The 20,652-nt window shown below is 41.4% G+C and overlaps 1 protein-coding gene across 1 annotated transcript in view; it reads right to left on the reverse strand.

Annotated features, from left to right (window-relative positions):
- Positions 1 to 17,995, reverse strand: part of Toll-6 (Toll-like receptor 6) — a 254,181-nt gene extending 236,186 nt beyond the window's left edge. Inside the window, exon 1 of the mRNA XM_019046507.2 lies at positions 13,073 to 17,995. Within this exon, the coding sequence (XP_018902052.2) occupies positions 13,090 to 16,986 (3,897 nt within the window). The 5' untranslated portion in view covers positions 16,987 to 17,995 and the 3' untranslated portion in view covers positions 13,073 to 13,089. The remainder of the gene's footprint in view (positions 1 to 13,072) is intronic.
- Between the last annotated feature and the right edge of the window lie 2,657 nt (positions 17,996 to 20,652).

The raw sequence follows: 20,652 nt of genomic DNA on the forward strand, positions 1-20,652 counted from the left end.
GCTATAGCCACAGATATTGCGCTCTGACAGGTTCAGCTTATACATAGATCGGCAAAAATTATAAGATACGTCCAAATGCCTCCTTTTACACCCAGCGGAGGTATCGCTTTTCAAAAAATATGATGTATGATGACATTCACTGCCTTAGTGCATACTTGCCACTGTTTCTTTCACCTTGGATTCATCGATTTGAGATGCATGGATTTGCACTGGTTGCTCGAATTGAAACATATATGAAACCAGGGTGATGGCAAGCGCCGCACAATGGATCGAGGCAATTGGGGAGGTCGGATGACAAAATTTGGAAATTTTAAAAGCTCATAACTCCGTTCATAGAAAACTTTGAGGTTTTAAAAGTGGCTCCATTGGTTTTCTTGTAAAATTTTATTGTCATAGTACCCCTTAAAATTCAAAATGTGACGAATTAAACATCACAATTTGCAATTTTAGTTAAAAATTTCATGTCCGACCTATGTTTGATAGATTCGATCCACTGTGCGTGGTCATATTTTAAGGGAGGTATCTTCGTTGATGTTGGAGGTGGAAACTTGGTCTTCACCTAGATCTTATTGTTTTGCTGGTCTATAGCCTGAAACAAAATCCCACAATCGATGCAACAGACCTACTGGACGCGTTTCTGCTGAAAGGAACTATGTGCATAGGTTTTGCTTGTAACACGGTTCCTTTTAGCATAAATACGTCCTATTATGCGCGAAAACAATGAAGAACGGGATGATATTAGAAAACGTCTGACGCAACTAAGCTGGTTCTACTTAAGCGCATAAAATTCTAATACGTATCTTTCCATTGCCGTCAAAATCTTACGAAAAAGGAGGACAATTTTTACAGCCTTTTTAAGTTGAGCAACTTCACCATGCTTTTGGGACACTGGTAAAAGCTTTACAAAGGAATTTACGAAACACGAACTACGAAGAGGACGATAGCAGCTGGTGAATTTATGCACCCAGGAGGGGGTGGCTTTAGAGGAGGAGGGGATTACTGTTCGGAGGGATGAACGTACTAGATAGAGGAGTCTTTACTCCCAGCCGTTGTCTTTATTCTACCATGCTCCTGGCCTCTGCGGCACAAAGTAAAAAACTTCAAGCACGCATTTTATCCAAAACTGCATGAGACGTATGACTGGTTCAAGACAATCTTATTCTTGCTCCCCAGAAGTAGGAAGAGCATGACTGCTGTGTTTATGTTTTGAACGGTTTGTTGTTGGAATTTATTAATCAGTGTATCAGTAATTGAGTGTTTTGGTGTTCCTTTAATGAGAACTGAATACCTGTCCTCTAAAAAAAAAATGTTACTAATAAGTATGCTGATGCTATAAATTTTGCGTTAGTGTAAAAAAAACATAATGTCTTAACAGCCTAATTTAAATTAAGGGAGAGGTAACTGCACCAATCAAAATTGAACTGTAACCAACGTAAATATGAATTAATTTTCCAAAAACTGATCGATTAGTTGCGTCAATATAGCACGGATAGTATTTTGGAATGTAGTTTACCAAAAACTAAGTTTTTTGTGTTGTAAAAATCATTTTCACATTGTGCAGAACGGAAGAAAAACTGCAAGTGTTGAAAAATTATTCCGCTCAAAATACGAGAAAAGTTTTCGTATTTTTCCCCTAATTAGATTAAAAGTTTGAAAAATATAGACAAATTAAATAATAATAGGTAAAAAAACACAGATGAGGATTTTACGAGGACATCTCTCTGATTTGGGCACATGAGAGGCTTATAAACTTATATAAATGTTGCAACATTAAATAGAAGAGCTTTTTCGATTTGTCAGGGGTTTTTTTTTTACTACATAGGTATTGTTGCAGATTACGCAATTTTTTGAATTTTACAGTTTTTTTTCTTAATCTCTTTGTTCCTTTTTTTTTCAACAAATTTATGTAAACAGGAGCAGAAAATGTATGAATTTGTCTATTTTTTTCAGATTTGCAAAATTTCTAATAGCTCTCAAAGAGCCTTTTTAACGAGCCTTAGCCAATTAATAATAATTAGAAATTGGTCTTTTCTCTATTTATATTTAATCATTCAAGTTTTGATTTTCTGAGTAAATTATTTTATTTTTCAAAGATTGCATACACAGCTATCCGCTTGTGTGAAATCGGTTCTTGTCAATTAGTGATAAGGTCAGTTTGCTGACTTTTTTTCTCACAAATAAAATTTGCCTGGTGTGTTGAATTAGTATCGTGTAAATATACACTTCCTCAATATGCTAGTAAGTTCTAATCGGATTGAAAATAATGTTGATCTAAAATCATAATTTTTTAACCTCCAATACTTTCAAAATTTTGTTAAATCTACCAACATACGAATATGTTGTTTTGTTTCTGAATATTGAACAAGAAACAGTGTTCGCATATCTGACGATCGTTGATTTTCTTTTACTCACAGATTTGGTGTGCAAGAGGTAAAAAATTAAACTTGGTTGGTACAAAATAAATCTTTTTTATTTTATAAAAAAAATGTAATACTATTCAGTCAATGTATCGATAATTTACAAAATTTATAACGTTCGTTCGATGAAAGATAGGTAATGGTGATAAGGATGTTACATCAATGACGAAACTATAAGAAAATCAGCGGCTTAAATGATTTTAAAGGCTAAACTAATACATCTTGCATTAATTCCATTTCAAAAATTAGATATGAAAATGTATATGTGTAGGTTAATTAAGCAGTCAAATTCTTCATCACATTTTGAATGTGCCGAAACATGATTATGCTTGAACAGTAAACATTATTTTTTGGTATTAGAATGGTATTGAATATGACAAAAACGAAAAAGTAAATCATTTGGGCCAACATTTAATTGATAAAAAAAAGAGATGAAAAACATGAAATTTCATTGGGCACCAATTAATTTGGTCGGTTTATGTAAAAAAAGAACTAATCGATTTTCATATTGAAGTTCTGAATTTGTAATGCTATGACACAAACAGAAACAAAATAAGAACCGCAGTGAACATTTCTGACAGTTCAGATAAATTGATAATCAATCATGTTAAATCAGAGGGGTTGCAGTTCTTTTCAAAACTACTTGTGAACATCAAGACTATCTCTGCGCTGAGTTCAAAGGGCATGGAATTCCTAAAAAAATTCTGCACAAATAAAACTTCAGACACAAGAATGGAACACAGCAAGATCTGTAAATCCTAATCAATTACTTTACCACTAAAAAACAACGAAAAATATATAAAAACAATTCAGAATTTTTAAAAAACGAGAGTTGGAAGATAGTAATTAGTTCCTAGTAAAAGAAAAATGAAACATAAAAGTGTAGAAACAAAATCGTGTACAAATCATAAAGTTGTCATAATAGCTAAATGCTAATACCCCACGCTTGGTGTTGTAAATTTGTCAAGCATTAGAAATCATAAGTTTCTACATATTTTCCAGTAAGTCTCCATTTTTTTATTTACTACATAGCTATATGCTAATTGGAAAGAGCGTTCAGGCCCTTACCACCATCACCACTACCTTTTGCGAACAAGGACTAGAATCATGAGAATTTTTTTCATTTCCCTCCATTTTTTACAAATTTACATCGTAGGTACAAAAAATTAATTGTTAATTTGGTTCGATAAAATCGACGAGTGCTAAGACGCTTGCAGCTGTACACTTTTTACAAGTATTCTTTACAAAAAAAAAATATATTTATATATTTACAGAAACCACCTCGATTGGAACTTTGTCTTTAAAGGAAAAGTAAGAGAACAACGTATCACATATTAAATTCAGGCAACGGAAATATGTTTCCACCCAACCTATTATATCTGGCACAGAACTGCATGAGTGAGAAGTTAATAATAGTTGTTAAGTCCGTACAAAGGAACGATTGGAGTCTACTTTAAGATCTTTGATTCTTTTTTTTAGTTTCAAATTACTAGAGAAGAAGAGCTTATTTTGAACGAAAAATAAATGTGAGTAGGTAATCACATTTTATGTGCTGTCATGTTATCGGAAATAACACCTGACATTAGTGCAACGTATTGTAAAGATCATGCTCTTGTTACAACATCTAGCCGAGGAGAAGGTTGTTTTAGAAAAGGTCCGCAATTAAGCTTGACTTGAAGTCGCTCTGCGTAATAAGTCCCTGATGATATATTCTTAATAAATAATGTTTTTTTTTTTTTTTTTCATTTTTTTTTTCAAATCTTTTATTTTTCTCGCTCACACTTACATAACTAACGACTCATAGTAACGCTACCGAAAAACTGAATCCATACATTGACCTGCCTTCGGTCATTGCTGCCTGACTGAGGAATTTGATTAAAAGGGATTTTTTCACACAAAAAAAAACAAAGAAAATTCGGAGTTTCTGATACTTGAAGTGATAGTGAAACCCTAGCTCTAAGTACTACGTAACTACTTCTGGCGGTTTCAGACAGATTTGGTTCCACAAAAGTGAAACACAGGAATTGTTTTAAAAGTGAAAGATTAGGATAGCCTCCCCCATCCAGCCAGCTTCTCGTATACTCAATGCTATACGCGGAGCGGTCGCGGCAAAACCCTTGCGAAAAACAAATAGGAACAATAACAACAACATCAACTACCAAAAAACAAAGAGATAACAACTCTGTGTCTAAGTAATTTTTTAGAGAGCCTCGGTGTGGCTAGAGAACTGTCGATAAGTGGTGGATCGATAAGCATCTCAATATTGCACCGGAACTTGACAGGAAGTTTGAAAAGTTGAGAGCTGCAATCGCAGCTCAACTTTGTTTGCCGAGAGCGATTGGAGGGAGGCGAATAAGGGGGAGGGGGAGTAGAGAAGGGTGCTAACGACAAAAAGAAACAAAAATAGAGGAAAAAGACAAGAGCCGAGAGAGAGCAATTTCGAGGGACGTAATTTTCACCAAGGAGGATTCAATTTCGTCTCGATCGATTCTTCTTCCCCCAGTGCAGCCTGCCCTCTTTCTGGGAGATTGCGAGAGGCATCGCCGAGGGGTATCACCAAAGCTGGTGTTATTTTTAATTTTTTCCCTCCTCTGCAGATAGGAAGTGATTCCAGGCCTGTGAAGAATGAGTCTCTTACAATATCCAATCGCGACGCGAGAAAAGAGCAGCGACATGCGAGAATCGTTCGGAAAGGATAAAAACATCAGAATGTTACGAGCCTGCTCCAGGTTTGCAATTTGTCACGTAAAGAAAGTCTCGAAACCTCGTGTGAAATTTGTCATAAAATTGCAGAAAGATATTAAAACATACTTTTCGAAATTGAATGCAAAATTAAATGAAAGACAATTGACTTTTTCATGCTTAAAATTTGGGATTTGGGATCGAGTTTATCACAGAATATGTATAATGGCTAGTTTTAGTCGAAATCATTATTATCTCAATTTTTTCCAAAACTGCACTTATGCGCCTTATCCTCCAAGCCTCTCAATTCCCCTTTATTCAAGGTTTCTCCTGATTGGGACCTGTAACCCTGGTTCTGCGTTCTTATGCCTAATGAACGTTAAACTCACGATATCTGACGTCTCAGCAGATTCGGTCCGGGCTACATTTCGCCCCCCCCCCCCCCCAACGTCACTGTCCCATCCGTCGCGCTGTCCAGCGGCACCCCCTCGCTCTTCCTTCACCCCTTCAGCCAAACCAAACCGCCCTCGTCGCAGTCAGCTCCGAAGCGTCGTCCGCCGATGAAGAGAAGGGCGTGACTCCGTTTTCTAGTGGGCCCTGAAAAGCTTGGCCGTATGCGGACGGCAGGGCTCATCTCAAGAAGGAAAAACGGCCTTACAGAGTTACAGGCCAACGAGTACACGGCCGATAAGGGGTGTATTATCTCTCCGCTGGCGTAATCACTGAATTAACGTTTTCGGACGCGCAGTGACAACATGCATTTTCGGGGCGTTCGCCCGCCTTGCGCAACCAGGGGGGGGGGGGGTTGGCTCCGAATGAGGGGGTGAGGGATTTATGGTGAGAGTGTGAAAGGGTTACGACTGTTGCCAATTTGCCGTTATTTGGTCTCGTGAATGTACCCTGAGAAGAAAAATTTCGCCGCTATTTATCGGTCGCACTATCCGGTTCTTGTAAATACACTCTTAGGTTCATGTAACTGTACTTCGGTTCATGCAACCGAACTTTCAGAACAAACCAAACCTAAAGAATAGTTGTGTAGTATAGACTGAGATGGAGGAAAAGGGTCGGTGGATGGAACTGTGCATGCGTTTACCAGAATCGAGAGCCAGGTTAATGGACCGAATAGTTAAAAAACTGTGGTCCAGTTCATGTAGGTAACTGAATTTTTTCCCCTCATTTTCAACCGGACCGAGTTTAAACATTTGATATTGGCTTTGTGGTATATAATACGCCGTTTTCCAGACGAAGGGATTTTAAAAAAAACATACCTACATAGAAAGAAAAGTAGCTTCTCCGGGGCGGATTATCTCATTCCATCCATAAAACCACTAGAGGGAGAAAAGGCTTATTTTATTGTCATTTGCCTGTCGTTGAATCGCTGGTTTTCAAATTAATCAATTACCTAACAAAACTGGACAAGAATGGAACTCAAGGAATAAATTCCTTTTTACACCAGTAGTAACTTTCATTCAATATACTTTTTTTTCTCTCGACGATACCTCACATACTATTTGATGCCTATCACGTCCAGAATTGAATCGGTCGGTTACAAAAGGGCTCAAGCGCCAAAAATGAGACTTCAAGAAAAATGGTGATAACCGTTTCAATAATTGACCCCTCCTAAATCTCAGAGCTCAAAAATATTAAAGCTAGAAATTAATTAATCACATTATTCATTAATCTGCAATTTAAAACAGGTTGGTTCATACAGTTTCTACTGATTTTCTCGTATTTTTATTTCTGGCGCTTGATCCCTTTTATAACTGACCAATTCAATTATCTCCTAGATTCTTTCACGCTTTGCAACCGGTAGAAGTGTACCCAATCATTCCGCCCATCTGTGATATTCATGACGCCTAAAAACGGAAGCCAATCAGTGTATAAGGGGAACCCGCGTTATACATAAAGGGCCCTTTTGGTCATCGAATTTTTGGCAAAATTTGGCGATGCTGCTCATCGGTACGGGCCGGTGGTGAGTGTCCCGGGCCGGTGCTAAGCCTTGTAATCAGAGGGGGTGTAATTTATAACTGATTAATGGACTCAACCGGGATATTAATTATGCATTGCGGGCTTATGAAAAATGACCCGCGGATAATAGCGGGTAGCTTCAAGGCGTCCGAACCAGGGTGGGGGTGCGGGGGCGGGGGATCGCGAATTCTATGCAAGGAAAAGGGTCGAGGGTAGTAACCCGTCGCGCGACAATCGACGCACGCGCTTCAAATCGCAAGGAGCAATATACTGGGCGCGCTAGATCCATTTATTATTCATTCAAAATGTTAAATTATACCATTGGATACGCACATATGATACGAGTAGGGCAAAGAGGCCCTTGGTAAAAAAAACAGGGATGCAGAGAGTTCAAGGCCCTCTCATTTATCAAACTGGCCTTGCCATTTTATTTTAATAACCCATTTCACCCGGAAATTCTCTATGCCATGACCTTTTTTTGCCCTTTATCCATAGTTTGTCTCGACTTTGCGTCAAACTCGCAAATTTTACCTGAATTTCCCCGGGGGGGGGGGGGGGGGGTTGGTTAATTTCAACGCTACTGCGAGCTGACCTTCCCGGCGTCCACAACCGTTCCATTTTTTTGTGCGGGGGCTATGCGATCATGAGTGCGTGACCGGAAAGTTTCTGCACACCTAAATTATAGGAATTCGAATGTATCTTTGAAGCAAAAAAGAAAAAAAATCGATTTGGAGTGTAATAAATGTAGTAGTAATAGTAGTAGTGTTTTCTTCTGGAACTTCGACGTCGAATTTTGCCGGCTCTTTCACACGGAGATGCGACATCCATTGATGAGTCCAAACCGCACCACTGACTAATCAGAGGCGCTAAGCTGGACTTACGTGCAGCCAAGACTCGTCTTAAGTATATTTAAGCACGATGGCAGGACAGACAATATTCGACCCTAGAGTGACGTAGCATGATGATCGAAAAAGTGCGCACCCCTCAATATTCATGGTAACGCACAAGCATTGAAGAATCCATCAAATTGGCAACATTCTATTTTCTCCATTTAAACCTGTGGAAATGTATCGATTCTTGGAGGGGCCATGTGCTCGATTATTTAGCATGAATTTAAATGGAGGGGATCCGGTGTTGCCAAATTTCTGGATCCGCCTCTGCGCACAAGTTATTTGAAAAAAAAAAGAGTTTCAAATATGATGAACATGACGTACTCAAAATAATGCAAAATGATTCGAATTTGTGAAACTTTAAAATGTTTAAAAAGGAAGACTAATTAGATTTTAGCAAACAGACCATGCTGCAAATGTTGACTAACTACGATTTCGTGGCTGATCAAAACTGGAAACGAATCTGAGGACTGGACTTTCTCAACGATGCAGAAATAAAAAATTGAATCACGATCCCAAAATTGAAAAAACGAAATAAATTATACCAGATAAAAATATGATAACTTAATGAAAAATAAGGCTGGGTGGAAAAGAATTTCGATGTTCACATGAACGTAAGATAAAAAGCTAATTACGAGCATAAAAATAGGTCACGGAAAAAGTATAATTACAAAATCATACCATCATCCTATGAAAAAATATCCTCGATTGGTATTTTGATTCATTTAAAACCTATTGAGAAATGAAGAATTAGCTCCCGACTCTTCCCATCAGTCAGCGGTGCACCCAATACGAAATTCTTATTCAATTTTGATTTTAGTTTTTGGGCCAGAGGTGGATCCATCACTTTGCCAACACCGGACTCCCTCCATTCAAACCTATGTTGAATAATCGATTCTTGTCGGAACACCTGGCCCCTCCAAGAATCGATACATTTCCATACGTTTAAATGGAAAAAAAAACTATGTTGTCAATTTGCTGGATCCGCCAATGTTTTGGGCATTATCATGCAAGACGATGATGAAACTCCCAAACCACGTACCTCGTTTGTGGCTACTGGAAAAAAAAACACATCGGATCTAGAGTCCAGACTCTTGAAAACATTGACAAGAAAAAATACTCTTGATTCAATCGGATTTTTGCTTGAATCAAAACGAAATCCGCTTAAATTAAAAAGCTTGGTTCTTGATTTAAGCTAGATTCTGATTGAATCAAGAGTACTTTTTCTTGTCGATGTTTTTAAGAGTCTGGACTCTAGATCCAATGTGTTTTAGTGTATTTTCCGAAGGAAAGATAGACTATTTTTTTTTCCAGTGAAGCTTAAAAATCGCCGCTCTTGTTCGGGTTTTTTGGAGGAGGACAAATCAACATCATTCCTTGTATTTTTCTCAGAGGTCATTGCTTTGCACAGAGAAAAAGATCACGGAAGTTTTTAAGGATTGATGTTGAAAAGTTTTCCATTTTTAAAATAAAGTATGATAGAAAATCTTCAACGTCACAAACCGAGGTTCGTAGTTCGGGAGTTGCACTTGTCATTTTCTAGAATAAATTAAAACATTTTTGCTTCTACTCAGATCTGCTCTGATCAAGTCTTCTGACTTCTGTGATTTTCAAAGGTACCTGACTAATTATACTTTTCCCGTGAAAATAACACAAAATCATTAAAATGAATCAAATTGAAACGAGGTGATCAGTAAAAAAACAATAATATAACGAATACTTAAAAAATAAACTTAGTTATCACTAAATTGTCATGTAAAAATACTCTATTTTAAGGTCAGGTACAACAAGTGGACTTAAATCCACGGCACTGATGAACCAAATTGCTGAATGAGGAGTGACATAAGTAGTACTTTGCCGCGCCAAGGAAGAACGCCGTATAAACATTCAAGAGTTGCCAAATCTTCCCTATTTTTGAAGCATTATGCATATTTTTCCCTGAAATTTTTAGATATTTTAGATCAAACTGGGACCTAAATTTTAAGAAAAATTTACAGAATAATACCTATACCTATTCAGAATTTTCCCAGTTACTAAATTTGTTTAAAACTGAGGAATATGGCAACATCTGAAGGCCTGTACGATGCTCTTCCTCAGCACGGCAGTGTTAAGTTCTATCATATCATTCATAATTATTAAAATGAATCAAGTCGACCGAGCCTCGATAAGGAACATTTGTAGGCCTGGAATAAATTTCGATGAACCCGAACTTTTTAAAAGGGAGCAATATTAGCAATTTTCGAAGTAGCTCTGAGAAATCCTATAAATCATGGTCTATATAATGCGATACCTTATACAGAGTATAAATTGCAAAATACATTTGCATTTCATAACCAAGCATCTTAGAGCTCGTATAAAGAAAACGGCCTCCTTTTAAAAAGCATGGGCTAAATGAACTGCATTTTGCAATTTGGAGCTATAAATTCTAGCGCATCTGAAAAAACACGTATATGCATAGGGAAACTAGTGGCACATACGTTGTTTTTAAACCGAGCCGGAATTTATAATTCCAAATTGCAAAATGTAGTCCAAATTCTTAGAGCGCTCATTGATCACAGCCATGCTTTGATATTTTGAGAAATCAGTGGAAACATCTTGCTTACTTTGAACCAGATGTATATAAACTCAAGATAAGTACCTACTCTGCGGTGCTAAGGAAGAACGCAGTATGAACATTCGGCAGTTGCCAAACCTTCGATAAAATGTTCATTTTTGAGGAAAGTTATGAATATTTTTTCTTGAAGTTTTCAGGCGCTTTGGGTAAAATTGCGAGCAGAAGTATCCGAAAAATTGGAAAGAAAATATTCATAAGTTTACCCGGTAATTCGTGTTTTATCAAAGGAAATGTGGCAACGTCTGGAGGCTCATATGGCGTTTCTCCTTCGCACGGCAGTACTCGCTCAGCACCTTCCTAATGGTAAATTGGACGTCAACGAGCGAATCGGATGTATTCAAAAGAGGAAATTTTTTTAAAAAATGGCGTATTGTCCATCACGAGTCTTCGTTACATACGAGTTTTTTGTATCTTTCTAGACTATCTTTTTCGATGGATTCGTTCTACCTCGTAGCGTCCAATTGTAAGTACAAAAGAGTCTCGATTATCCGTGGCGATTGGGACTAGGGTCACCGTGGATGATCTGAAATTAAAAAATAGGTATGGTCCAAAAAGAGGTGTATGTTCTTCGACGGTCGGGAGATCGAGGAGATGAGAACATATGGTATTCATAACGGCCGAAGATTGTCAAGCTCAAAAAAAAGGGAGGGAGCTTGTTTCGTTACGTAAAAAGTTGGAGAGGTAATTACATTTTTTTCATAGTTGTACTCGATGGCTAGTTTTCTCAGCTTCTTTCTCATTTTAAGTATCAAAGCATATTGGAAAAAAGTTCGAAGGTTGACCGCGGATATTCAAGACTCTATTGCATATGCACAAATCGTGTTTTATTTTTGTTTTTGGTTTAAAGGTTCTAATCTGCGAGAAAGGAATTAGTACGGCAATTTAAGATCAATTGGACTCTGTTAAGAAAAATAAGGAAGCAATTCACTCGGAAAAGATGGATACTTCTCTTTAGGAAGGAAGGAGAGAATTCAAAGCAAATTAATACTTTCTGCGGAAATATTTTGAGATAATTTTGGTCTAGATATACTCCCGGTTTTTCCTTCTTTTTTGTGAAAACCTTTAAACTTTTCAGCAAACAACATTATTTGTGAGGTACGTATAGTTCCACTCAATTAAATGCTACACCACTTGGTTTTTTCATTGGTATTGAAACATCCATTCGAAAAAAATTTATCTGAGTTTTTACAGATCAAAGAATAAGATTAAGAAAATCGCTAAAATGATTCCATTTTGCGAAGATACGTGCTTCATTTTATGCTTCATTCTACCGTAAGTCAAACGATTCTTTCAATAAAATTTGGTTCCTTTCTTTTCAAAATGCAGCTCAAAAGACACCGAAAGCAATATCAGTAGATTTTTCGGGTAAAAGATCAGAAGGAAGTACATTACGCGCATAAGATAGACCTTCCTTGGAAGCAAATTTTGAATGGGTGCTGAGCGAGACAATGTCTGGTACGAGGACAAAAGATATGGACACCACTCTGCTAGAATATGTTATCAGCTGCTGGAGGCATCTTCAGCTGAGTTTGCACTTGTTTACCCTCCGTTTGGAAGCGACCGCGATGCAGTCGTCCAATAGGGATTGAGGATTAACTACTCTCACGATCGAGCAGCGGTTAATCTTCGATTCCTATTGGACGATTTCATCATAATCGCTGGCAAGCGGAATGTAAACAAGTGCGAACTTAGATGACGCCGCCTCTATACAACAGATGATTACGACGCAACTTGTGCATCACTAAAATGCGGTGTATGTTAGTAAATCTGTCACGCACTTAAGATGATTCGTCAAGCTCGAGTGGCGTGATCGAACTGGCATGCGATATATCATATCGATTACGTAAAAAATCTCGGCAGATTTTGAATTTTTAGCAAAACAAAAGGACGATAGCCGCTGCGCATGAGCCTAAAGAATCATTCTAAACCCAAAAATTGGCAAAATTCAAAGGAATGAAAGCATAGTAGTGTTTGGAAAAAAACCTCGCATTCGATTCAGCTATCGATGCGAGGTTTTTTTACCAACACTCTTCTGCTTTCATTTCTCTGAATTTCGTCAATTTTTGGGTTAAAATGATTCTTTAGATTCATGCGCAGAGGCTAACGTCCTTTTTTTTTGTCTAAAAATTCAAAATCTGCCGATAGGTATTTTTCACCTGGCCGATGCGATATATCGCATGCAAGTTCGACCACGTCACTGGAGCTTGACAAATCACCTTAAAACAATTTTTTATCGCAAGACATCAACTGTCATGTTAGGAGTTCCATCGGAACGTTCATAATCCTATCATTTTTCAGTTCCTGGGGCAAAAGGCACCTTAAGCGACTCACGGGACTTAGATAAAATATTTTTCCCTTTGATAATTTGCTGAGGCAGAGCTGTCTATATATTGTCGCCCTCGTATCACAAAAACTTTAGGGGAGGTTTCATCGGGCCAAGTCGAAATTAAAAGAGATTAACAACTAAAAGCGAAAACAGACTTAGGAAGAAGTTTCAGTACCTGTGGCAAAGCATCCGCTATGCCCACAACGGTTGCTCGGCTAAAATCCTATGACTCCTGGCGGCTTGAAGGTTATTCGGGTGCTGGAGGAAAGGCAACAACTTGACCGGGGGTGGCGGCTCCGGCAGCGCGGGTTCGAAGTTCCCCGTCGAAGCGTAGACGTTCACCGACGACCTCTGGTGGTGATGGCTTAAACTATGAACACTTTTCAGCGACGTATTCCGTCGCACCTCGGGCATGGCGTACTTGAGCTTCTGCCAGAACTGCTTCTCGCCCCACTGTAAACACGTGTTCGTCTTTATGTACAACCGAAGGTCCGGGTCCAGATCCTTCTGCAGGACGTCGCCCAAAATGATGAGGATGATCTTGTGCGACTTGTCCTTGAGGATCTCGTGGAGCGCCGACTTGAACTCGAACCGACACCACTCGGTCTCCACGAAATGTTTCGATATGACTATGATCGTTCTCCGGGACGACTCGACCGCTTCGATAATCGTATCCGAGACGTAGGAACTAATGTTGAAGTCACGGTAGTGCAGGCACACCTGGTACGACCGCGTGGGATTCTGCTCGAGCCCCGGGGCCAGAGCCTGCGTCACGAAAGCATCATCCTTGATGCTGTAATTGATGTACGCATCGTATAACTTGTCTTTGTCGAACTCCTCGAAGTGCGTGGTTTTGTAGCAGATTCGGATACCGCACCGCGAGTACATCCACAGCTTTATACTTTTGCGATGCGCGAAGAGGCAACACACCACCGCGACCGCGAATATGAATATCATGAGAGTCATTAACAACAGAAATATATAATCATCCATCATGTGATGCTCGATAAGTAGGTGCGACCCAAAAAAATTCGCACAGTTTGTAGATTTGTTGTAGTGCATGACCGGCGGGCTGAAGGTGGCGGTTTTGTTGTCAGCTAGGCACAGGATTTTCTCGTAGTCGATCACTTTCCCCGTGTTCGTTTTCAACCACGCTTTGAACTGATTCATGTAGTCGCACTCGCACGAGTATCGGTTGTTCGCCAACGTGATTTCTACTAAATACGGATTCATCGTCAATTGCCACACGTGAAAATTCACAAGAGAGTTTCCGTCAAGTCGCAGCACTTCCAAAAGTTTCAACCCTAGAAAAGTGCCATTATCGATGTAGGAAATTTGGTTATTTTGTAAGTAGAGCTCACGCAAGCTCTCCAGATGGACAAGCTCGTAGCCGAGGAGTTGCTTGATGAAATTGCTCTCCAGATGAAGCACAGTCAGGCGTTTCAGACCACTAAACGTATGATTATTTATGGAGACTATGTTGGAATGGTTAGCGTAGAGTATTTTGAGACTCTTGCGGCCGATGAATGAGTGCGAGGACAGCTCGCCGAACTGGTTCCCGTCTATGTACACCTCGGTGGCGTCCATCGGGATCTTGGTCGGCATGCTCGTGTAACCGGCGGACGAGCATTCGACGATGTTACTCGACCAGGAGTCGTCGTGGTAGCACGTGCAGTTCTGCGGGCAGGTCATCTCGCAGTCGCACGCGTCGAAGTCGCAACAGTGACACACGGCGAAGCAATGAGTTTTGTACTTGCAGAGGAACTGAGTGGATTCGGCCTCGAGGAGCGGGACGAAGACTTTATCGCGATTGTACAGGAGCCGGCAGTAAACGCTGTCGAGGTCCATAACGCGTGGGTGCTGTCGCAAGTGGTCTAATTTATTAATGCGCTGGAGCCACTCCATTTTGCAGTTGCACTGGAATGGATTCCCGCCGATGTAAAACTCGGGCAGCGACCTCCGCATCTCGACCGGTGTTAGAGCCAGCGCGTTCAGCTCCATTTCGGCGATCTGATTGGCGTACAGATCCACACGTGTCAGGTTGAGCTTTTTCAGGAACGTGTGAGGCTCCACAGTCTTGATCAGGTTGTCGTTTAAAAACAACAGTTCCACGCTGTTGGGGATAGAAACTGGCGTCACTTTCACTAACTTGTTGAAACTCGCGTCGAAAATTTGAATTTTCAGGGTGTTTTCAAGGTGATCTCTGTTGTGCAACTCGCTGATGTTGTTTTTATGCACGTCTAGCCATTGTAAATTCGGTGGCAGTAAGTTATAGTCGAAATAAGAGATTTGATTGTCCGAAACATTCAACCACTGCAGGCTGGGCACGTTGATAAAAATTCCCTCGATGCTTTTAAGGAGGTTATCGTCCAGCCGCACAGCTTGCAGGTTGCTGTTCATTGCGAAGGCAGACTGGTCAACGTGGTCGATTTTATTCCGCGCCAAATTCAAAATCTGGAGAGCTGGTAGAGAAGACAGCGAGCGGTTGGTCACCTTTTTAATTTTATTCCCGATCAGTCGTAATCCGTACAGCTTGCTAAGGCCCCGGAAATGGATCATGTCGATTTCGGAGATGGCGTTTTCGCCGAGGTCGACTGTCCGCAGCAAATGCATATCCCTGAGGGCGGCCGGGACGACCGACAGTCGGTTGCTACTCAGGTAGAGGTCTTGGAGACCTGTACAGTTTTTGAACACATCAGGGTGCAGTCGCTCGATCATATTATAGTCTAGTGACAGGTAACTCATAACGTACAGACCGTTAAAAGCGTAAACGTCGATGGATTTAATTTTATTCGACGACAGCTTGAGCGTGTGCAGGTTGCTCATGGGGGCAAACGTGTCCGGTTGGATGGATTCGATTTGGTTGTTCTGCAAGTTCAAAATCTGCAACGTGTACAGATCGTGGAACATGGACGCGTCGAGCCGGGCGATCGAGTTGTGGGACAAGTTGAGGAGGACCAATCGGATGAGGCCGCTGAAAGTGTCTTTGTTGATCCACGCACTAGTTAACTGATTGAAAGATAAGTCTAAAGACATCAGCTGATTTAAATTCGTGAAAAGCTCCGGAGACAGGACGTTTATGGAATTATTTTGAAGGTATATCTCAGTAATGCTATCAGCGCAGTCCCGGAACATATCAACAGGCAACGACACGATCCTGTTGCTGGACAGGTCGAAAATCTGAAGCTGCTTCAGCCCGTGGAGACTGCGCTCGGCTATCATGGAAATTTCGTTGTTGTTCAGGTAGAGGTCTTTGAGCCGCTTCAACGTGCTGAACCCGAGCGTGGGCAGGAGGACGAAGTGGTTGTACGAAACATCGAGCGTCTGGATATTGAGACTGCACAAGCTGTCAAATCGGCTAATGGGCTGCCCAAGCTCTTCCTGGCCGCTGACCAGCGGTTGCGGGGGCGGCGGCGGTGCGGCTTTCTCTCTGAAGCCCAGGTCGCTCACGTCCTGCAGGCGGTTCTCGCTCAGGTTGAGGAACACGAGGTTTGACAGCGGACAGAACACGCCGCTGGGCAGATTGTAAATGTTATTGGTGCTCAGGTCCAGACGTTCCAGTAGCTTGGCCGGCTCGAAAGACCCCTTCCCCACGTCCAAGCTCATCGTCGGCCAGTCCGTGTTCTTGGTCTTGACCGTGAGGTTGCGCAGGTTGGCCAGACCGGCAAGGGTGTCGCTCGACCATCTCGCGAGCTTGCAATTGGCGAGGGTGAGCTCGCGTAGTTTGGTCAGATGCGCAAAGCTCCGATCGTTGATGGAGCTTTTCGACATGAGCTCCTCGTTGCACTCGATCCGGAGGGAGGTGGTGTGTTCGGAAGGGATGACGCTGAAATTCGTCGTGTCGAATTCGCTGTTGATCGTCCGTAGTTTACAGATGAGGGCCACCTCGTCTGGTGTGATCCCGTTGGACCCGTCCCGGATCCACCACTGGCAGTCGTCCGGGGCGTCGTATTTGATGGGAGGCACTAAAATCGAGTTGTCCGGCGCCAGCGTGGAGCCACCCCTGCAGTGATGCAAACTCATGAGCAGTAAAATGTAGCTGTAAAAGGAAAATGCCATGCTCTCCGAACGGTGCTGCTGAACATGCATTAGAAAGTTAGCGCTGCCGCAGACATTATTTCAGGGGTGTTATCTGCGGTTATCAAAGGGTGCGCTAATCATTCGCGGCCAAGATACTCAAAACTGGCGGATGATAACTCGAATTGGTTTCCGTTTTCTTTTTCGTTTCTGCTTGACTTTGTGTTTTGAGCTTGTTTCCATTTAATTTTGAGGCACGCGTATTCCGGTGGAGTTAAATATAACCTCCAGCGTGATAGACACTATAATCAACTGGGTTGGATTAATCGCGATGTTTTAGGGAGAACTGACTGGGATTTTGATAACACATGTTAAATTCCGTTTAAATTAAATGTGCACAGTGAAAAGAGCGTAGAAAAAATTTTCGGCACAGAGCATAATTTAAAATGCGTGTTTGGTGTGATAAAAACTCTCACATGATCCTCAACGTAAACAAACTATTTCGGATTTTTATTATCAATATGTTTAACTAAGGTAGCAGATAAACACGAATAACTCAACACACTGGATGAAATGGACTTTAAAATGAGAGAAAATATTATTTGAACGAAATTAAAATAAGTTGATGAGTCACTTTCGGTCGCGATTCGACCACTACATACACTCAGGTTTCTCAGCTTCCAGAGAAAACCGCACCAAAAAATAAGCAAAACGAAAGAGCGATTCGGAAGCTCTTCAACACTGGTTTGGCACTTCCAAAATTAATCCAATAGATCAGTCGAACTGTGATGTAACCACTCGCAGACACAGGTTTTTTGCAATTTATTCGAAGCCGCGATAAAATCGCGTCCCACTCAGTTTCGCGCTCAAAACGCGCGAAATTTCGAACAAAGTTATGCGTTCGCCGAATAGAGGAAAAAGCCGTCGTGGATTTCCACGAATCACTTGGCGCGCGCTTTTGCCGTGGAAAAGCTACGGAATTTTCGCGAACGGCCCGTTACGAAAAACTGAGCGGCACCGGCGCGATCGTGGAACACGCATCCGGGGAGGTCAGCGTGCTCATCGAGACTGAGGGGACTAACGCGGAGTCTGGAGCTCCAATATCTTGGTCATGCACCCCTGCCGCGGCCGCCACCGGTCGCCCCTCCGCCCCGCGGGACCGAGTCACCCCGAGTTCCTCCGAACATGCACGAACCCCAGCAGCCCGTCCTCCCATCCTGACTCCTGAGTTCGAAACGACTTTGAGGCGGCAGGGACGAGCTCTGTCGGACGCCATTCATTGTCATTCTGGTGTGAGCAGTGGATCGCAGTGCAACCTCACGTAAGATCCTCGTCAACTCAGAGGATCCCCCCCCCCCCAAAGTGAGTTTGATCCCGATGATTAGAGGGTAACCCGTACGGCGGGTGACTTTTCGAAAAATAAGTTCGTTTTTGGCGTTCTAGGGCGCCTTTAAGCCGAGTTGGGCTCGCCGCATGGGCAGTTTACAAAATCGCCTTATGTGATTTTAGGGATTTTTTGTGAAATCCCACATCTGATAACAGCAGTACGTTGCGAAGATCCTACGCGCACTGGAAAAAAAAAAACACATTGGATCTAGAGTCCAGACTCTTAAAAACATCGACAAGAAAAAATACTCTTGATTCAATCAGATTTAAGCTTAAATCAAGAACCAAGCCTCTTAATTTGAGCGGATTTCTTTTTGATTTAAGCTTAAATCTGATTGAACCAAGGACTCCTCTGACACATAGCAAAATAAAAAGAGAATAAAAGTTACGACCGAGAATGTATGCGGAAAATTTCTTAAATGAACGGAAGAAGAGAAAGCTAGATGTAAAGAAAGGTGCTTTTATACGCATAATAGTGGTGAACAGAGGTCCAAAAACTACTCTCTGAAGCGTAACCACTTTTCTGTAAAATTTTGACCTTTTTGTTGAGATACAGGCGCTTCATCATAAACGTCCTTCATTCGCTATAAGTGTAATTCCCTTAGAAGCGATGATCGGTTCGAATTTTAGACGTACGCAGTTACGCACTCTTTTTAGACCTCTTGAGAGACCTTTAAACATATTTCTTCCTTTTCAAAATGACTGTTAATTTTGACATACCATAGCATATATCGGGCAAACTTAACCTTAATGTATCTCGAAATTAAAAATTAAGAGGCATCTGATCATCTGAAGTGTAAACGCGGTAGAACTATTTGCCCAAGATAGATGTCCACATTGCATATGAAAAATGTAAGACGCGATGGCGTGCGTCGTTTACTCACAATGCTCTGCTCCGTGATACTAGTTTGAAGCACCATTACAAATAAAACTAACGCAAACCCACATAATATGGAAATAAAGTGAGGGAAAAGATACGCGTTTACGACGGCGCAGAGATACAACTATTCGTACTTGATGGACGTCCGTGCTGCATCTGAAAAATTGAAGGCGCGATGACGCGAAGCGTGAGCTCTAAATGCTCTGCTATATGGTATCAATCAGGAGTCGTTCTGATTCGGGAGAAAAGTTGAAAAAGAGGCCCGAACACATCTCTCCTGTCTTCGGCTGTGTTACTCACGTAGTATGCTTGAAGCACCACTATGAATAAGACAAACGGAAACAAACACAATATGGAAAAAGTGCGAGGGAAATGATGCGTGTTTACGACGGCGCAGAGATACAACTATTCGTACTTGATGGACGTCCGTGCTGCATCTGAAAAATTGAAGGCGCGATGACGCAAAGCGTGAGCTCTAAATGCTCTGCTATATGCTATCATGCTATCAATGAGGTGTCGCTCAGATTCGGGAGAAAAGTTAAAAAAGAGGCCTGAATACGTCTTTCCTATTTTTGGCTGTGTTGATACTCGTTCTTTCTTCTTTTTTCAGGTTCTTGTCTGATTCTTTTTTAGGATGGATTTGCACACCTACGTCTTAAGCTCGTGTAAACCGTAACACTGGCTCGGTTCTTTTGGAAATAATGGTGCTAAGGTGCGTCAAGTGGCTTTAATTGATTATGTTTTCTTTTATTTCGGAAGTCTGTCGCGGTTAATTCGATACGTTCAATTTTGCAATTTTTACTCGGTACGATTAATAAACTTTGAACCTGAAAAAAGCGTTAACGTTGTTCTGCTTTGCCAAAATTTCTGTACCCCTCTCTACGTAGGGGATGCCATACCAGGAAATATCACATTACGCCCCTTTAAAAAGCCAAGGGTCTACGCCCTCAGATGCGAGCCAGTCCGACCTGCTCGGCATTCTTAGTTTGTTTCTGGAATCTGAAGATTGGTAGGGACATTTTTCTAGTGTTTTTCTTGGAGGTAGGTTGGCTGCCCTTTAAAGCTGTAGGAGCTTCACGGTTTGATCTATCCATACAGGTAGTGTGGGGTAAACGCACAGTTCTTAAGTCCCTGCGAAACTGTGATTAGAGGGGCCAACCGTGAATCAACAGGGCCGCAATGATAAATGAGTTAGCTCGAACAAGGGATCGCCGCCGCAGCGTCGTTCTTCGCCCTGGAGCTTCGGGCTCGGTCCGAGAAAATGGCGGAGATTTTGGCGGGAATCGACAACGCCGAATGAGCGCGGCACAATTTGCCAGAGTGTAAACTATTGTAACGCGGATCGAGCACTACACTCACATCAAAGGCTCACTCTTCATCCCGCGCTGTTATCTATAAATATTTTGCCGGACACGCGCTTTGCTTCGTCGACACTCAAACTCTGACAAACAACACGTTCAACCCCCGGCGGC

The sequence above is a fragment of the Bemisia tabaci genome, chromosome 2, assembly GCF_918797505.1.
Source record: "Bemisia tabaci chromosome 2, PGI_BMITA_v3".
Classification (NCBI taxonomy): domain Eukaryota; kingdom Metazoa; phylum Arthropoda; class Insecta; order Hemiptera; family Aleyrodidae; genus Bemisia; species Bemisia tabaci.